The 18,683-nt window shown below is 48.5% G+C and overlaps 2 protein-coding genes across 4 annotated transcripts in view; one reads left to right on the forward strand and one right to left on the reverse strand.

The window, feature by feature from the left end:
* Window positions 1-4,476, forward strand: part of PIAS1 (protein inhibitor of activated STAT 1) — a 124,684-nt gene extending 120,208 nt beyond the window's left edge. For both annotated transcript variants that reach the window (XM_020910014.2, XM_020910015.2), the window contains exon 14: window positions 435-4,476. In XM_020910014.2, the coding sequence (XP_020765673.1) occupies window positions 435-728 (294 nt within the window). In that variant the 3' untranslated portion in view covers window positions 729-4,476. The remainder of the gene's footprint in view (window positions 1-434) is intronic.
* Window positions 4,477-6,835: 2,359 nt separating this feature from the next.
* On the reverse strand, window positions 6,836-17,402 carry CALML4 (calmodulin like 4). 2 transcript variants are annotated; one of them, XM_020910018.2, is made up of 5 exons: window positions 16,001-17,402; window positions 15,869-15,899; window positions 11,449-11,589; window positions 9,682-9,870; window positions 6,836-7,139 (listed from the first exon to the last, which is right to left on the reverse strand). In XM_020910018.2, the coding sequence occupies exons 1-5, from the start codon at window positions 16,133-16,135 to the stop codon at window positions 7,042-7,044; spliced, it is 594 nt and encodes a 197-aa protein (XP_020765677.2). In that variant the 5' UTR covers window positions 16,136-17,402; the 3' UTR covers window positions 6,836-7,041. The 2 variants fall into 2 exon arrangements, with proteins under 2 accessions (XP_020765677.2, XP_070324808.1); XM_070468707.1 differs by lacking the exon at window positions 15,869-15,899 and having other exon boundaries at window positions 16,001-16,061.
* Window positions 17,403-18,683: the final 1,281 nt, after the last annotated feature.

An 18,683-nucleotide genomic window follows, 5' to 3' on the forward strand; every position in this document is an offset into this window, starting at 1 on the left:
AGTACAGTGTCTGGTTCCCAGTACTATTTTATAAAGAAACAGGGCAGTGGGTCATATTGACTGACAAATTTCTTGGCCAAGTATCTCCAGAAGGGGAAGTAGCCTGTCCTCTTTCCTGCATATGCCTTTTCAGAAATAGCATTATGAGAATTGCTTGCAGTACAGATTAAAACAAAAAACAGTATTTTGATCCCCACCCCCAGTTTCAGATACAAAAATGTCTCAATGTTGTGCTAATAAAAATTAAAATAAAAAAGGTCAATGATGTGATCATTATATAACACCATTTAATTTTGCAAAATGTTTTACTGAATATTTCAGAAACACCAGGTACTTAGAATATGTTAAATTTAGGACTTCGTTCTGCTGAGAAGAGAGTTTATTAATTTATGACTATAATTAACTTTATTTTCTGTCTTTTTTCTCCTCCCCAGCATTATAACACCTCCCTCCTTGCCGCTGCAGCAGCAGCAGTTTCAGATGATCAAGACCTCTTGCACTCGTCTCGGTTTTTTCCATATACCTCCTCACAGATGTTTCTCGATCAGTTAAGTGCAGGAGGCAGTTCTTCCCTGCCGACCACCAACGGGAGCAGTAGCGGCAGTAATAGCAGCCTCGTGTCCTCCAACAGCCTAAGGGAGAGCCACGGCCACCCCGTCGCAAACAGGAGCAGCGCGGACACAGCATCCATCTTCGGCATCATACCAGACATTATTTCACTGGACTGATCCCCATGCCCCTGCTGCTCCCATTCCCACCCCGGATTAAAGGAACTTGGCAGAAAGAAGAGAACTTTGTGCTATGTTTTACCTTATTCTGTTTAGAAGAGTACACAAGCGTGTTTTTTTTCCTTTTTTTAGGGAAAAAATTAAAAAAGAAATGTACAGAGAACAAAACTATATTTTCAGTTTTACTTTTGTATATAAATCTAAGACTGCCTGTCTGAAAAAAAACACTTGTAAAAAAAAAAAACAAAAAAAAGGAAAGAAAAGAAAAAAAAGAAAAAAAAAACAAGTACCCACAAACCACCTTCGGTTCATTTTTTCTGGATTCTGAAGATTTTTTTTTTCATCGTTTGTCCTATGGTTTTGGTTTTATTTTACTTCAATGGCATTATTTTATTTGCAATAACAGAAAAGGAATTGCATGTATGAAGTTTTCAATTGTGGGCTTTTCTTTGTTGTGGGGAGGGGGCCGGGGGGGAATAGTTTTAATTTCCATTTTCTAAAAATGACAGATTTGGATTCTGTTTGTGTGTGTGCATATTTTATTCAGCCTTAAGTTATAAATCTCATCTGTCCCTCTGCATTCCCTGTGTATTTTCAGGACATAGCTTGTAGGTGTGTGTTCAGTGTGTGTGTCTGTGTGTATTTTTCTGTCATTACTGTTCCTTCTCCCGAGTTTGCATTCAGTTGATAAACCAGTTGCCTGCTTCTTTCAAAGTGCTTTGAAGGTCTTGAATTCACATATGAGCATCTTTATCAACTGTCCCAATTGCATGTTCTCCATCACATATTCTCTCTTAATTGCTAGATGCCCCCTGAGAATATGTTTCAGAGATTGGAGTAAAGCTGTCTGGGTAAGGAGTAGGCTTAGTCTAGTTCTTTATTCTAAATTTGGATTGCCAGTATTATGTATTTAAACCAAATCTGTGAACACCTGCTATTTTGGCCACAGGGTAACAAATTTTCCTGTAAGATCGTCATACCAAAGTAGGAAGTAAAAATAGCATAGAAAGCCCTGTTGGGTATCTATCAATAGCATAGAAAGCTGACAGAGGTAAGGCTACATCACCTCAAAAAAGAAAGACAGTCAATTATCCTTACAAGTAAATTCTCTTCAGAAAATAGAGGGCACCATAGATGTTCGTCTGTAGAAATCTATCATCTGATAAATAATTGAAATTCAAAATGGGCTTAATCCTTATTCATTTTCATTCTCTGGTTCTGACTGTACTTATTTTTAGCCTAGTAATCTTGTTTATTTTTTTTCTTCACTTTTTAAATACAAGCATGACATAGGAAAGTCAGATTTTTTTAAGAATTCATGGATCAGTCTGATCTATCCTTATAATAATGGAACATGTAAATATATTGAAAACTGTTTTTCAGGAAATGAGTGAGGGTTGGAGGGAAGGAAAAAGTGATTCTACTTGTGTTCCAAAATCCTCGTCAGAGAAGGTATTAACGTTCTTCAGGTAATATCTGAAGGTGTCGAAAATATTTTTTATCTGATTGAAAGGTTTAGCAGATTTAACAGAAAAGATAAGAAGGGGCATAATGATTACCAGTTTTCCAAACTGGATTTTTATATCACAACTGTTAATGTTCTCAGAGTTGTTCTCAGAGTTGATGAAGGACCACCTTTGTGTATAAAATTGTCATATTTTAAACCTTGCAGTGGTAACAAATTGACCTACTTTAATCCAGTTAGAATTCAAGATGGCTATGTCTTCAATTGTATGATAAAATTAATGGCTCACATGACTGTGTGGCGTCTAAAAATACCTGTTTTTACAGCATCTCTCTGCCACCAAATTGTTGACTTGAATTTTGAAAAACAAGTTGGTATTGATATGTATATGTGTGTGTGTATATATGTATTTATAGACAAGTGTGTGTGAGTAACAAGTGAGTTATATAGTCTTCCCTACGCATGTGTATTCCACACATACATGGCTGAGTTATAGTCACTAAACAACTTGCAATAAAAAAAAATTTCATTGTCAGTTAAAACAGGAAATAGTTAAGTTTTTAAATGAATCTGGTGTTATGGTGAGTAAACACTTTAGAACTCTCATTGCCATGTTAACTTAGGCTAATATCTAATAGTATTATAATTTGTGTCTAATTCAGATTGGGATAGAAATTACTTAAATTGTAGGGAGTTGCTTCTTATTTCACATTGTAATAGGAAATGTTTCTATTAATTCAGCTACCTAAGATAAAATGAATAGTTTTGTTTTTTTCTTTTTTTGTCGTCCGTTAGTGGTCTCAGAATTCTGATCAATAACTTTGTGTATGATGCTGAATTACGAACTCTTTGAATGATCCAGTTGAAAACCCGTCCCTCTACTTTCTTCAGCCCAGTTTTGGAGAGAGTTATTTTCCCTCAGTGTCTTGCATTATACCAGCCTAAGGGAAGAACAGGTAACAGGGAGAAATAAATGTCTGTCTAGTAGCTTTGGTCATGTCTCCACAGGAGCAACTAACCATTCAGTTGTCTTTATTTTAGTTCATTCCACTGTAAGGAGTTTGTTCCCTTCAGTTGTTAACTTTCTAAAATGTTGCAGTAGTAGTAGCTATTACTCTGTTGGTTCATGGCCGATGTTAATCAATCAGACTTTTATGATCCGTAGTAATTATTAGTGGAGTAATGCGCTACATCTTTATCTTCTAAGTTTTGTTTTGTTTTGTTTTTTAAGCACAGTTGTTTCTTTTTTCCCTAGCCAACTATCACTACCCCCCCACCCACCCCCTACCCCAGCACAGTGCTAACACTGACGTGCTGTCTGTGGACAAATGACGATTCTCAGAATCTTTAGTCAAGTTACCACCATCCCCCCTTGCCTTGGTCATTCATAATAGGTGTGTGCATATGTTTGTGTTTCTGTACAGAACTGTGGGGTGTGTATGTGTATACGCACACGCACCTTTAGTATAATAGCTGTTTGACTAGCAGGGTTGAAGTGGCTTTTAATTACTTTGTGGGCATTATTGAACACGTTTTTAAAAACTATCTGGACCTTAACCATGCCACGCTTGGTTGACTAATTTATTTTGAGCATTAAAATTTTTCTGCTCCTGTTAATTTAGACATTATCACAATTCTTTATTACTGACTTAGAAAAGATATACTTAAGCTTCTGAGAAATGTGATTTCTTGGCAGATATTTCTTTGAGTCAAATGTCTGAAACTGAATGGAAGTATATCCCAATTTTAAATTACTAATTGTAGAAAGAACATTGTTTTTAAACAATTTTAAACACATAAAACACTTCAAGATCTTTAGGACTTTAAAGCACATTTGAAATTATTTTTAGTAAGATTTTAGTAAGAATTTTGTTTTTTCAATACATGTTGAATTCTGTTTTTTTAATTAAAAGAAAACACAAAGCTTAGATTTCAGAAAGAGGGAGGGAGACTAGCTGGTGGTTCCAGAGTGTGCTGCTGTTAATTGTTTAATTAACAAAGGGGAAAAATGTATATAAACAGATATAAAAGTTACCATAAATTCCATGAACTTAAATCTGTGATTCATTGCCTTAAAACTTTCTCTCTTAGAATTTCCATACCGCATGCCAAACCAGTAAAATGGCTTTTAAAAATGTATAGTAGACCAATGTCAGTTTGTATAAAAGTACCAAGTGAAAATATTTATTACATGCATTGGAAAAAAAAAAATTGTTTACCTATTGAATGTTACCTGTTTATGTAGAGCTCTTTAGATGTAATAAAAGAAAAACCTTCAGTTAATTTGTCTTCTGTAAAGTACACTGCTGGGTATACAAGGGGACAGTCCCTATGAGAAAAAGTGACAATGCTCTGTGCTTCCAGAGCCCCTTTGATGCAGAGATTTCAAAGCATGACAGGTAACTTATTCTCTTGCAACATGCTTTGAGGTAAGTAATGAATATACAGCTGTCATTCCCCTTTCTTACTGAAATATGGCCAGCTTTGTAATGAACCACAGCATTGGTTTAGTTTTAAATCTGTTTGATTAATTTGCAGTTTGACTGTTAAGAACACTGTGGCCTTTTTTGCAGCCATACTAGGCACTGGGTAAACCAGTTTCAGGAATGAGCATGAAACCCAGGCCTGGGATCCTTGTCAGAGCCTAATCTGGGGTGTATTCTTAAATTAGAACACATCCCAGGATCTTGGAATCCTACCCACTGAACACCCTTAAAACACGGAGTCAGTGGACATGAGCCCCAGGTTCAAAAGGCCACTACACACCACTCAGGTGTCTTTGGCAAGCTATACTTCAGATTCCTGTTAGACAAATGAGATTATAAAATTTGCCTGGAAGCTATATGAGTACCACCCAGTAGCATGTAAAGGCCAAGCTTTGAGGCACTGGACCCTCATTTACTATTATAGCCCAGAACTTCCTTTTCCTGTCCATCTAAATCCCAGGTATCTACTGTCTAATCCTTGATATTCCAGGTTGGCTATGCAGGACTAACTTCCTCATGTCCATGAGGGGTTAACAGTCGATGTGGAGCTTGACCCTTGAGCCTTGCCTGAAAGTGAAATATAGCAGTTCTCCATGGTCTGCCAGCATCTAACCAGCCTCAGATGAATTTACCATGAAGGTAATGAAGTTAAAGCATGAGAACCCCTCACTTGCTCTGACCTCTTCCAGGGTCCTGGGAGCAGCCCAAAGTAATTCTGTATTTCTCTTGTATTATTTTGGAAGGCTGCCGAATCATATAACCCTCAGATCCCACAAAACCTGGATCTGCCCTTGTATCGTATGAACCTAAGATCCCCAGCTAGACAATCACAAGTTCACCTCTGTCTGCCCCCATATAACCCTTCTCTCCAGCTCCTAGGAATTCCTGATCATTTAATGGGCAGTTACACTGTTGGGGAAACAAAAGTGACTCTCCTTTCTCAGGACCTCCCATTTGGTCTGAAGCCACGCATCCTTACTGAGATAGTTAAACCGACTGTGACTGCTTTGTCACCTGAAGTTTCCCTTGTGCGTTGGCCTCAAACTTGTGTCCTGTGTAAACCTCCCCAGAGACATACCTCCCTCTTAATTTGGTTTTCTTATGCTTTCGCTACTAAGGCACCATTAGAAAAAGCCACAGCCCAGAGAGCCCAATTTTGATACATATAAGGATGAAAATCTCTGTACTTTGAGTTCTGCGCCCGGCTCCCCCCTCAACATGCTGATGTGTGACTCCAGCCCTTTTTAGGGCTGTGCTGACTCTAGCAATGGATCCAAAACTTTGATGAGTACACAGGCAGTACCAGCCTGGCACCTCCCGGCTACGTAACTAACTTAAAAAGCCACTTATGCTAGAAAAGCTCCCGGCAGGACCAGTAAGAACCCCTAGAACAGTTTTGCAGGGCTCTTGCTGTGTCACGGCTGTGGTCTGTTCCATCACCTTACTACTTTGCACTAGTCCTGAGGAAACAGTTTGAAGCCATCATCAGTTTGACCCACTTAATTAAACCCATCCTAGTCCCATGACCCTCTGATAATGGGCCAGGGAAGAACTCAAAATTCTGACAGAAGCATCATGCTAAGTCTTCTCAAGCTCTGCAAGGCCGCAGTGCATGCAGCTCGTCACACCTGGTTTCCTTTGGTCTGGGGTGTAGTCAGATCCTTCTTCCCAACGTTTAGCTCATGCTGCCTGTTCTAACCTCTTGTATATTCTGCTTATGAATGAATATCCAGGACTACATTAGTATGCATTGGGAATGTGAATTTATACATGACCCCATGGTGCTGCAAGAAATGTTGCCATAGTTTGTCTGAGCTCTCTGCTTGTTGCTGTTTCTCAGCTAGCTTTATCTTGGGAATGTGGAAGATGGTTCCAGCACCCAAATACAGAATATTAGTCTTCCTGCAAATTGCCCTTTTTAGGAGAAGCACAATCATGGCAACCCAGGATTACACAGTGTTCTGCACTTTGCAAAGACAAAGCTCATTCTCAACAGGCTCCGTGAGGTAAGAAGCAAGAATCCACTTTAGTGAGGATCCTAAGGCTTTGAGGGGTGAAATGATTTGCCCAAAATCACCTGTCTTGGAAATGGCAGTGTCAGGACTAGACCCCTGGCCCATCTCTAAACCACAGGCTGTAAAGGGCTAGACTAATGGTAGTTGTTAAAACAGTAAAAAATTTTATTAAAGACATGCTAATCCCGTAGCTGGAATCATTTTGTTTCCTTGTTGTCCTCTTGCTGTGGTTAGGTCTGTCATCTTGCTGTGTTGGCCATCTCCTGCAAGTGAAAGGAACACTCTTCTTTTCAAAAACCCATCAGTCTGAGTGTTCAGGCCCAGGGGAGGCTCTCTTGCCTTCTCGTTCAGTCGTCCCTCACAGGAGTGGTGATCTTCTGGATGAGCTCGTCATACTTCACTTTGCCATTTGGTTCGATACCTGCTTCCCTGAAGAGATCCTCCACTGCAATAAATCACAGTAATTTTTCAGTGTGGCTTCAGTGTCACATGATAAGGCATCCAGTTGGGGGTTGAGCCTCCCGAGGTCTCCCCTGAGCCTCCAGCTGACTGCTTCCATAGGTGAGGAAGTAATCCAGTGAACAGAAAAGGACAACCCACTCCCTCCCAGTTGGAGACCATGGAATCAATTCTGAGTTCATCAGGCTTTCTGCAGGGGCCAGGATAGGGGGTGTGCGGGTAAGGATTCAGTCAGTGAAACCACCTTGTACTTTTTTTTTCCTTCAGAAAATATCTGGCTCCTGTGCCAGTACTTCCAGAAAGCGTTGGCATGGATTTTACCTTCTACCGCCTACCCTCTCAGACACCCTCCATAACAGACACCCCTGCAGCTCCATCCTGGGCCCCCTAGCCCAGACTATGGCCTGACAGCCCCCCACCCCAAGAGGGGGCTTGGTGACAAATGGTATCTGCCACTATCACCTCTTTCTGAAAGTGTTTTGGAGGTGGGATAGTACAAGAGAAAATAAATTCAACTGTGTCTAAGCTCAAAGCCTACAAAAACTGCCATTGTTCTCTAATATTGCTCAGAAAAAGAAAGAAACCTACATTCGCTGGTTCTGGATTCCTGGGATAAAATACAAGCTTGTCCCAGGAGTTGACAAGAAGAGCCAGTTCAGTTGACACTTCTCAATGGTGGCTTCTCAGGACCCGCCTCACCCTCTTAAAAAGCGCTCTCACTCTATGTCAACTCTGCCAGCCCCAGACAGCCCCAACACAACTCTGGACAGTGAGAAAGTATCACCTGTGACTTGCTGCTTAAGCATCCTCCTCAAAATTATAATTGCTATGCACTGTGCTTAAGCTGATAGTACTTCTGAGTATTTTTAGAACATTGAGCCTGTAATTTATTTCATGGAGAAGCTTCTACCCATCAACCACTTGGTTAAAACTGTCCCAATGGACAGGTCCAGTACCAATCACTGCAGCCTCCAGCTGTCCAGAAGAGGGGCAGCTGGAGTCTGATGGTGCCTTCTGGTTAGAACAGCACAGGGAACCAGTTTGCAAAAGAGGCCTCCCCCACAGCCATCTCAGCTGCTCCAAGGATGCTTCTGCAGTAAACCAACTTCTTTCTATCACTGAAGGTAAAGGAGTCCCCTTTCCTATCTCCCATAGCCAGGGGAAAAGGACATCAGTCTCTGGCAGACACTGCCAGTTTTTTGAAATGTTTCTTTACTGGTTAAACAAATGAGAGAGAGGTTTGAGTTTGGGGACCATGGTATTGTTTTAGGCAGATCATTAACCGCAAGAACGAAGGCCCCTGCTGGCCTCTCTGCTAACACTCCACCTGATCCGTAAAAGGCCGAGTAGTGTCCTCGGAGCCCGGGAGGGGTGCACAGCCTGTGATTCCCTGTTCACGTTGAAACAGCCACAGTGAAAGATGGGCTGATGATGGCCACCAGCCTGGAGGAGCGGGGGAAGCGCCATCTGCCTTCTCCAGCGCTATTTTTACTTGCTTTGCACTGTGCCTTGTGACTGCAGATGAAATCGCGGCAGGCTGCTTTACGAAGGTTCGCTCCTGCAGGGTCCTGAGGAATTGCCTGCTGTAACCTCGCTTGCCAACAAGGACTGAGGAGGGTGAGAGAGGGTGAGAAACTCACCTGAGTTCCCCCAGAATGAGGGGGAGCCGGGATTCAAGTCTGTTGTGATTTTACCAAAGGCTAAAGGCCCGTCATTACTGGAGCGACCCACTGTGTCCTCCTGCCCCAATCACAGGTGAGTCCAGCGGACTACCTAGAAATTGCAGCCTCTGGGGTTGGTGGGTGTGGACTCTGGTGGCAGCCTGGCATGGCTGCTGTGGCTGGACTCGGGCCTGTCAGCCGGCTGGGAGGACATCTGCAAAGGGCTCAGCATCAGGGTCACCCTCACTATGAACAGCAGGCTTTCCTGGAAGGTCCAAGCCCCTCATCTGGCTCTGAGGCAGGAAGACAGGGAAGGTAGACAGGACGTTCCTTCTGGAAGAGCTCAAAGCTGCCTGACTCATGAGAAAAGGGAGCAAAGTAACATCTCAATGTAGAAACTTGGCAGCAGCAGCAACTTCAGAAGACAGCTGTGGTGAGAGGAGAGAGCTTGAGCAAGGTCGGGGGGTGGGGGTCCCAGTGTCTTAAGAGCCCTGTAGCCAGCTCCTAGCTCTGCTCGTCACAGGCCACACACTGCACCTGTTTCTTTAATCGGTATGAGGGGGACACTAGTGATCCTAGAGGTGTCAATAGTCACTAAATGAAGGCCCACAGTGAAAGTTTAAAACATAGAGTAATGCCCAAGTAGATCCTAAGTGGGTTTCCCTACTGTCCCTTCACCCTGGCTAGCTTCTGCCACTCACAGTTCCTTAGTTGTTTTCCAGGTTCCAGGCCAGAGTTCACCAAGCTTCGCATCTAGTCCTAACATTCAAATGTCTACATAACCCACGTGGCATGATTTGGACTTAGGTGCCCCCCCAACTCCTTGGTCACCTCCCACTGTTGGGAAATAGGGCCCCAGGCCATTACCTTCTTTGGGGGTGAGCTTCTCCCCCAGTTGCATGAGTCTTGACCGCAGTTCAGATGCCATGATGTAGCCTTTCTTCTCCTTGTCCGCCATCAACATGGCCAAAAGAATTTCCTTTTTTGGGTCCTCTTGCTTTATTTGCATATGCATGATGGTCAGGAAAGTAGAGAAATCCAGCTCTCCACTTCTGTCTAGGAAACCCCCAAACAGCTGAGTGAGCAAAGAGGAAAAGGCTTCTCGGGGATGTCAGCTGGCCTCCTGCCCAAGCCTTCAAGGCCAGCTCAAGAGCCACCTAATTCAGGAAGCACTGTGATGGTGGCTGTGTTCCTGGGGAAGAGGCTGCAGCCTGTCTTGCTGAGTTCCCACCATGGATATGCCTCATTTAATCTTCCCAACAACCCTCAGTGCCTGGATATCTCATTTTGCCCACTAAAGAGACAGAAGCTCAGAGCATAGTCAACTCAGAGCAGTGACAAGACCAGGATGACACACTGCTTCCTCTACCCCTTCTGGATGCTTCTCTCGTGCCCTGAACTGGAGGAAGTGCACCAACATGTCTATCCATGTCTATCCTCCCCCTTGGACAGTCGCTGCAACACAACTACAAAGACAGGTGGATGATGGGGCTCAAGCCTCACTCACTTGCCCTTCCCTTCACTGCAGCCTCCACCCCAGCCCACAACCCTCCTCCAGGCATGCCTGGGGCCCTCAGCCCAGGCTGGGCTCCAGCTGCAGGAAATCGGAAGTGCCTGCCCCTGCCCACGGCTTCCTGTCTGAAGGAGACAGAAACCAAAGGAAACCAGCACGCTTTGAAGACGGAAGCAGGGGCTCTTGGTGGCTGAGCCCCCCGTCACCAGGCCTGGGGCCTTCAGAGGCCACCCCGAGCCCGGCCTCAGGACAAGCTCCCAGTGCTGCTGCAGTCGCCCTCCGATGGGGCTTGGGGGTAACCCCAGCAGAGAGTGGGAACCCGTCTGAGAGGTGGGGCAATGGAGGTCCAGATGGGCTGTTGATCAAGTGTTCCTTGCAGGCCATCCCTTCCTCTTTCCTTCCTGAGTGTCCAGCTACCAATGCAAACAGCCATCCTGGCTTCTGATATTCCTCCCTCTTTTTTTCTTAAAAAAAAAAAAAAGTTGCCACCACCAACAAAAAGCAAGTTGTTTTTGCTTGTAAAAGCAGTATATGTTTCCTTTGTCAAAAATAGAGGAAATGAGGAATGAAAAATCACCCATGATCACATCAGCAGAGGATAACTTGGTAACGTTTTGGGTGGGTTTTCCTCTACATTTTCTTGCTGTTTTGAAAAATTTGGGGAAGATGAGTGTTAGAAATGAGAATCTGGTTCCAATCTAATTCCGCCATTGGCTTAAGGACTCAGAAGTTACCATCTGGGCTCTGAATCTGATCTTTATCTGTAAAACTTGGATTAGGATAGTGCCTCCTTCATGGTGTTGCTGGGCTAAGCAGAGGACACACACTAAATAAAGGGACACTTCCATCAAGACAAGCTTGGGATCATTTAGCACTGTCTGGACTGCAGGTTTGTGACAACTGTGGTGAAATGTCTAGATCCCCCGGTCCTCTGGGAGGGGGCGTCACCTGTTGCTATGAGCACACCTGGCCAGGTGCCTCCAGACCCCCAGCCAGAGAGGTCTGGCTGACACTGACCCCTCAGACCTCTGAGCTGTTCACACCCGCCCGCCTGCCTGCGTCCCTGGGACAAGAGCTATAGGGCTCAGGGCCCACCCGCTCACCCAGCCGGGCCCACTCACCTATCCCGTGCGTCTGCAGGTGCCGCCGCGCCTCCCCAGGCGTCGGGCTGGCCCCCAGGCACCTCATCACCGTCAGGAGGTCGGCGGCTTTGATCTTCCCCCGCTGCTGCTTGTCGTATAGGGAGAAGCACTCCTTGTATTCTGCCACGGCCCAGAAGGGAGAGTCAGGGGCGCTTTTCCACCCGCCCCCCACTTCTCCGTCCTCTCCCCCTTTCTGCCCCTCCCCTTCCTCTCGCCTGCCCCCCACTCCTCCCCTCCTAGAGTGGCCAGGCCCAGCAAAAAAAAAAAAAAACTCCGGGGCTGTCAAGGTAAATTGAATTTCAGGTAAACCTCGGTCCATGAGGTCACAGAGAGTCGGACAGGACTTAGCAACTGAACAACATGCTTACAAAGGTATTTGTTGTTTATCTGAAATGTATGTTTAACTGCATTTCATCTGTCAACCCCATCCCCTTTCCCTCCTGACCTCCCTCCTGCCTCCTTCCTCCCTGCTCCTGTCCTCAGTTGACTAAAACCACAGTGGTAAAGAACCTGCCTGCCAATGCAGCAGACATAGACGTGGATTCGATCCCTAGGTTGGGAGGAGCCCCTGGAGAAGGGAATGGCAACCCACCCCAGTATCCTTGCCTGGAGAGTCCCATGGACGGAGAAGCCTGGCGGACTACAGTCCATGGGGTGGTGCAGAGTTGGATGTGACTGAAGCGACAGCACACACAGGAGAACCTGCTCTCTCTCTCTTTCCAGGGCCAGCCCAGGGAGACCAGGAGCCCACAGCAGGGCACCAGAGTCCCAGGTGTTGTAAGTTGTAGCAAGCTACAACTTACGTGGGAAACAGGATAATGCCTTGGGGCTTGCTGGAGGACCAGAAATCCCCTCTGGGAAGGCCTGGCAGAGAGGCCATCATATGTGGTGACAGATATCACAACAGGGAGTTTTGAGTCCACTGCTGCAGCCGCCGTCTCAAGGCTGCTGAGCTCTCAAGCCGCACTCTCACTCAGGCCCTGGCCCCACTCAAGACTTCAACAGGCAGTGCCCGAAGTCCTCCCAGCTCTACGGAGATCTTCCTTACTGCTCTCCTCGCACCCTCTCCCCCCTCTGGAGGCGAAGTGGCCTGCAGATACACAGCCCCCCAGCCCAGTGGAACCAGCCCCACCTGCATCTCCCCTGACACCCAGCCCTGGAGCCATGGGGAGGCCAGCCAGGAGCTTGGGAAGGTAAGGGGCCCTTACAGAGGCCCTGACCACGGAGTGGGGATGGGGGTGGAACTGGCCAAAACTCCCGTCTTGTGCAGCCCCCGGGACCCATGGGTAGAGCTCCAGCTTGAGCCCCGATGGGAGCATGTGGGGCCCTGCATTGTTCCTAGCACCCTGCTCTTCTCCCACTTCCCACAGCCAGCTGGTTCCTCAGAGGCCTGGACCAGCAGCTCCTGAGCAGATAGTAACAAAACCAGCCAAAGCAGCTCCCACTACTAGCACTTTCCCCCAGGCCCTGTGTCATCCGCACTGTGGCCCTGTGGGGAGGGACCCTGGTTGTTCCCATGCTGCAGATGGAGTGAGGAAGGCTGAAGCAGCCAAGAGCTCCTGGCAGCGGGGGCAGTGGGCAGCCTGCTCTGCCCAGGAGGCCTCCCTGGAGCTCCGCTTCCAAGCAGAAGCCCCCAGAGGGACGGAGAGCGGGAGAGGCGGCCGAAGTTACGCCCAAGCCTGGGGCCCCTCAAGCTGCCTCATTAAGGCCCCTCCCAGCAGCCTAGGATTTCAGGGCCCTTGCTAATCAAAGGCAGGCCAGGCAGTGGGGTTTAGGGACAATTATCTGCTTTGATGCCTGTGGAGAGGTTCAGAACTTTCCAGAGCCTGAGCTTTGGAGGGGCAGACCACCAACAGGACCTGGCAGCAGGAGCCAGAGTGGCCCAGGGAAGCAGGGCTTAACTGGTTCCTGTAAAACCTGATTCCCCCTAAGAGGGCCCGGGCCACTGGGGATAGGGACAAGGGCTGCCCTGCACGCCGGGCTTGAACTCAGCCCCCCCGCCCCCCTCCACGGGACCTGTCTTGGCCACCCCAGCTTACCTTCTGTCTGGGTTTGCCTCTGCCCAAGGGATGGGCCCACTACCTTCCCAAGATCCCATCCTGTGACAGTTGACCACCTTCCGACAGTAGCCGGGTGGGGACATCACACTCAGGACCCAGAATGGACCAGACTCCACAGGGGCAAACTACCTCCCTCCATACTCGGCTCTTGGGGGCCCTTGGCCCCTGGTATCAGGAGGGCTAGATTCAATTCCTAAAAGGTGTTCTGTCTTCCTGCCTTTAAAGATCTGGGGGGTCCTCTGAACTTGGCGGCTGGCCCTGAAACAGTAGGGCTCTTCTCTTTCTACTCCTGCCCCCTCCACGACCTCTACACCTCCTCCCTCCCTGCCCTGCCCTCCACCTGACAGACCTGCCTGCACTCCAACATCCTGTTTACTTTGCGCCTTTCCTCTGTGGCCTCCCTCCCGCCAAGGTGAACCCTGTGAGCACAAGGATGTGGGGCTCCTCTGTGCACCGCTGTATTTTTAATCCCTAGAACAGGGCTGACACAAAAAAAGGGCTCATAATTGTTGAATGAAAGAACACATTGGGTTAAACAAACTGGATTAAAATCCCCTTTAAGTTTTCCCTTCGAAAATGCAAATGCCCCACGGCAAGAAAGAATCGTCCCCAGACCCAGGATAACACCAGCTGTGCTGGGAATGGAACAGCTGACTCTGATGACATCTGTACGTGGTGTAGACTTAAGGATGTATAGCATACAACTTACAAGTAATAAAAACACTGATTATAAATCCCATCTAGCCAATTGATTATCACAAGTTAATTTTTGCCAAGCTCTTATATCCATTGCCAACCTACAGTTTGGATTTAACCATAAGTGAGGTAAGCTGCAGGCCAAGGAACTATTTTCCCAATGACTACGCTGTCATTACATCTGATGAGTGATCTACTATTAAACTATTCCTCACCTTTGCACAAATTACATCCATTAAACTGAAACCTTTCAAATCTTCAGCACTACTAATTGCAACAGAGCTATCTTTTTGAAACTTTTGTATAGACGAAGGGACTGGGACATTCTTTCATCTTCCTTTATTTAACAATGGTTCACAAAATTCCTAAAAGTGCACCACGCAGCTCACGCTAGCAGAGCAAGCTGGCCCCGGATGTCACCTGGGTGACAGCCAGGCCCAGAGCCAGATGCGTGGCCGCCATCTGCTCTGTCTCTTGCTCACAGCAGCCTGATGAGGCAGTGTCATTACTTCCACTTCACAGATGCGACCACTGAGGCTCAGAGGTGACTGGAGCCCAGGCCCACTGCCTCCAAGGTCCCTGGTCTTCCCACTCAGTCAGTCTTCCTTTCCTGGACGTTTGTGGTCACTTTCTTTGTGTCAGACTTTAGGATACAGAGGGAAACTTACCTTCTTCCCTTCTGGGAGATTCAGAAGCCCCAGAGGGAGGGTCAGTGAGCCCCGGCACCAGGTTTGGTGGGGGGACGCTGACAGCTGGATTCCAGCCCCGAGACTCATCAAGTCTTGTCTTAAGACCTAGGTAGGGGAGGCCCCTCTCCTGGGCCTTGGGTTTTAAAAGTCCCTGCTCTGGCCCCCCTTGAGGGGTAAGGATATGAAGGGGCCTATGGGGAGATGCCTGCAACCCACCTACCCTCTCTCCCTTATAGACGCTGCTGGTCCCCAGAGTTCTGCACGTCCTGCCCAGGTAACCCACCCTCAGTTCAGCTCCCTGCTTCAGCTCAGCCGAGCCTCCCCAGCTGGGTCTGGCCCCGGGGTTCTGTGTAACCCAACTCTGTTGGCTTGGCCTCGCGGAAACAGAACCAGGCACTGTGGGAAACTGAAGCTGCCTGGGGGCAGCAGGTTTGGGGACTCAAGGAATAAAGTGCTCCAGATGCCAACACTAGGCTTGCTGTCAGGGCAGAGGGACCTCTGAGACCACTGGCCCTCACCCTTTACAAATGGGGAGACTGAGGCCCACAGCCTAAACAAAGCACCCTTTCCGAGAGCACAGCCCTGGGCCCTGTTCTCTTTCTCAGCCAGTTACAAAGCCCCCTTCTCAGGCGGGGCCCTCAGCCACAACCAGCTGGTGTCTCTCTGAGCAGCCCCTCTCCCCACCTCTCCCAACTATCAAGTTCTGGAGGAGAACTGAGTGTGCTCCCTCTCCTATCAGGCCCTCTCGTAAATCACACTGACCAGTGGACTAGCGACAGTTCTTACCTCCAAGCCTTATCCCCCGCCCCTCCACCAGGCCCTTGCTGGTAGCAGTCGGCCCCTGGCTCGTGGGTGGGCCCAGCTCTCCCACCAACAAAACATGAGCAGAGCAAATTGCCTAATGAGACCCATATTTTGCTGTGAGTTGCTAATGAAAGAACAAACCAAACCTACCATTAATTTGGTCCTGGGAAAGAAACTTGGCCTGCAGCAGAGAGAGGAGAACAGTCAGGAAGGGACCCCATGAAAGCCCCCTGCCTCCCCAGCCCAGGGCAGCCTGGCCAGGCCACACAGATCCTCACTCACCATCGCGGGGCCTCCAGCTGCCACCCGTGGGCTCGCTGCTCCCAGAACTGCCTTCCTGTTCCCCTTCTTCCCGGCTTCAAGTCGAAAGTCCGCCCGGCCGGGTGGAGGCCCCGGTAATAAATCCACGGCTGCCATGGAGACCAGGCCCGACGCCAGGGGTCAGATTCCGGCTTCCTGTGCACGGTGGATGCCTGGCTGTGGGACGGTGGCAGCCTGGATTTTGAGAGATGGGAGCTGCTCGAGGGTTTCCCCGGCACTCGGTCCTGCACCAGGAAGCTGATGGCCTGTAGTCAGAGGACAAAGGCCGCTGTTCCTTCCTGGGAGCCCTCCGTGGACACTAAGAAGTGGTCACCCAGAGAGGGGGTCGCTGGGTCCCCCTGGGCCTGCCTTCAGGGGTATTTCTGAGGATTGTGCTAGGGGCTAAATAGTGTCCTCCTGGGTGTCGGGCACCTTGCACACCCCCTTTAGACTCATCACACACCACTTCATTAGTTCAGTTCAGTCGCTCAGTTGTGTCCAACTCTTTGCGACCCCATGAACCGCAGCACACCAGGCCTCCCTGTCCATCACCAGCTCCCGGAGTTTACCCAAACTCATGTCCATTGAGTTGGTGATGCTATCCAACCATCTCATCCTCTGTCGTCCCCTTCTCCTCTTGCCCTCAATCTTTCCCAGCATCAGGGTCTCTTCAAATGAGTCAGCTCTTCGTATCAGGTGGCCAAAGTATTGGAGTTTCAGCTTCAGCATCAATTCCTTCAGTTGAACACCATCAGTTCCTTCCAATGAACACCCAGGACTGATCTCCTTTAGGATGGACTGGTTGGATCTCCTTGCAGTCCAAGGGACTCTCAAGTCTTCTCCAACACCACAGTTCAAAAGCATCAATTCTTCAGCACTCAGCTTTCTTCACAGTCCAAGTCTCACATCCCTACATGACTACTGAAAAAACCATAGCCTTGACTAGATGGACCTTTGTTAACAGAGCAATGTCTCTGCTTTTTAATATGGGAGGAAAACTCGCGTGACACCACAGCCCAGTGACAGCCGCCTCCTCCGCCAGAGCCTTGGATGCCGCACACAGGAGAGAAAAGCCCCCCCTGAGGAAGACCTCGGTGCCCATTCCACAGCTCTGTGCCTCAGCATCCAAGCCTTATGTTGAGAGTCAATGGCCAGATGGCCAGTTTTCAGCTTGAGTCAGTTCCCTCCCCCCCTTCTGGGGGTGTGGTAGGTGCCCATGCCGGGGTCTCTGGCCCCACCACAACCCCTGGCAACCCAGGGGACTCAGAGGGAGACCTCTTAAATGACTTTCCTGGTCAGGAAGGCTCCTTTTCTTCCTTCCCCTCCACTCCCCACTGTAGCTCCCAGCCCTTCCAGCAGAAGCTGCTGACTCTCCCATTCCTCAGCGGTTTGTCCCCAGCCCACCCCTCCCCTCACCCACTGAGGAAGTGAAGCGGGGGTGGAGCTGCAGTGCTGGGCACAGCTGGGTCCCCCTTCTTCTCCCAGATCCCTGCTGTATCCCATGCCCACAGTTGGTGGCTGCCCTGCCTCTGGGGCTCTGACTCCAGGGCCCACCCCCCCCATCAGGACCGGCAGGTGCGGCCACACAGGTTGTGCGCTCCACCAGGGCTCCTGGTCTGGGGACCAGCGGGTCCTGCAAAGGGCTGCGTGTGCAGAGGGACATGTTGGGAACTTGTGGAAGTCACATGGATTGGGTGGGGGGTCTTTGTCCCCTGACCATTTCCTTGTGAAAGGTTCTCTTTTCCTCTACTTCACACCCATTTCGAGACCCAGAGAGTTTTAGCTGGAGGTTTCTGACTCCTCCCAGTTGGGGCTGAGAAGAGGGAAGGCTGCTGGGAGCAGGAGAGGAGGGAGCTCCTATCAGCCTTACAGGAAGAAGAGGAGACATCAGGTGGGGCCTTGGAAGGGCCAGGTCAAGGGCTCACTTAGAATCACCCTGTATTTGGAAAGGGGCTCCTGGGGGAGACATGACCACTGGGCTATACCCCCAAGGTCCTGCAAGCCTTGTAGTAGCCCAGCCTCGAGACAAAAGAGCCCAGAGACACAGACAACAACTTATCACATGGGGGAATCTTATGTATCTGAAGCCACATCCTGGAGCAACACCCCACTGTGGACGGCAGACGGCAGGCAGGACACGGCAGGGCCTTCTGCTACTCTGGAGGAGGCGGCGGCTACCAGTTATAGAGCACTGACTTCAGATGGGCTCATCAGTTACCAGGGAAACCAGCTGGGGGCACGGGCAAGCGTGTGGACAGTCACTGATAAAGGCCTATGATTAAGAGGACTGGATGGTCCTGTGAGTGAAGTAGGGACTGGTGGAGCAGAGAGCAAGTGAAGAGCCATCCTGAGTGGCCTGGCCATACATGCCCACATATCTGGCGTGACTCTTATAATCCTGGCCCTGCCCCTCTTCTGAGATATTCCTGGGGTCAGGTGTGCAGAGGGGCATTGCAACCAGATATCACAAATGTAATTACAGATTGTTGTTACTGCTGCTTAGTCTCTAAGTTGTTTTCGATTCTTCTGCAACCCCATGATAACAGTAGCTGGAAGAATACCAAGAGTTCCCAGGTGGTGCGGTGGTAAAGAATCTGCCTGCCAACACAGAAGACACAAGAGACATCGGTTCGATCCCTGGGTTGGGAAGATCCCCTGAAGTAGC

Source organism: Odocoileus virginianus, chromosome 6 (assembly GCF_023699985.2).
Source record: "Odocoileus virginianus isolate 20LAN1187 ecotype Illinois chromosome 6, Ovbor_1.2, whole genome shotgun sequence".
In the NCBI taxonomy this organism is placed as follows: Eukaryota; Metazoa; Chordata; class Mammalia; order Artiodactyla; family Cervidae; genus Odocoileus; species Odocoileus virginianus.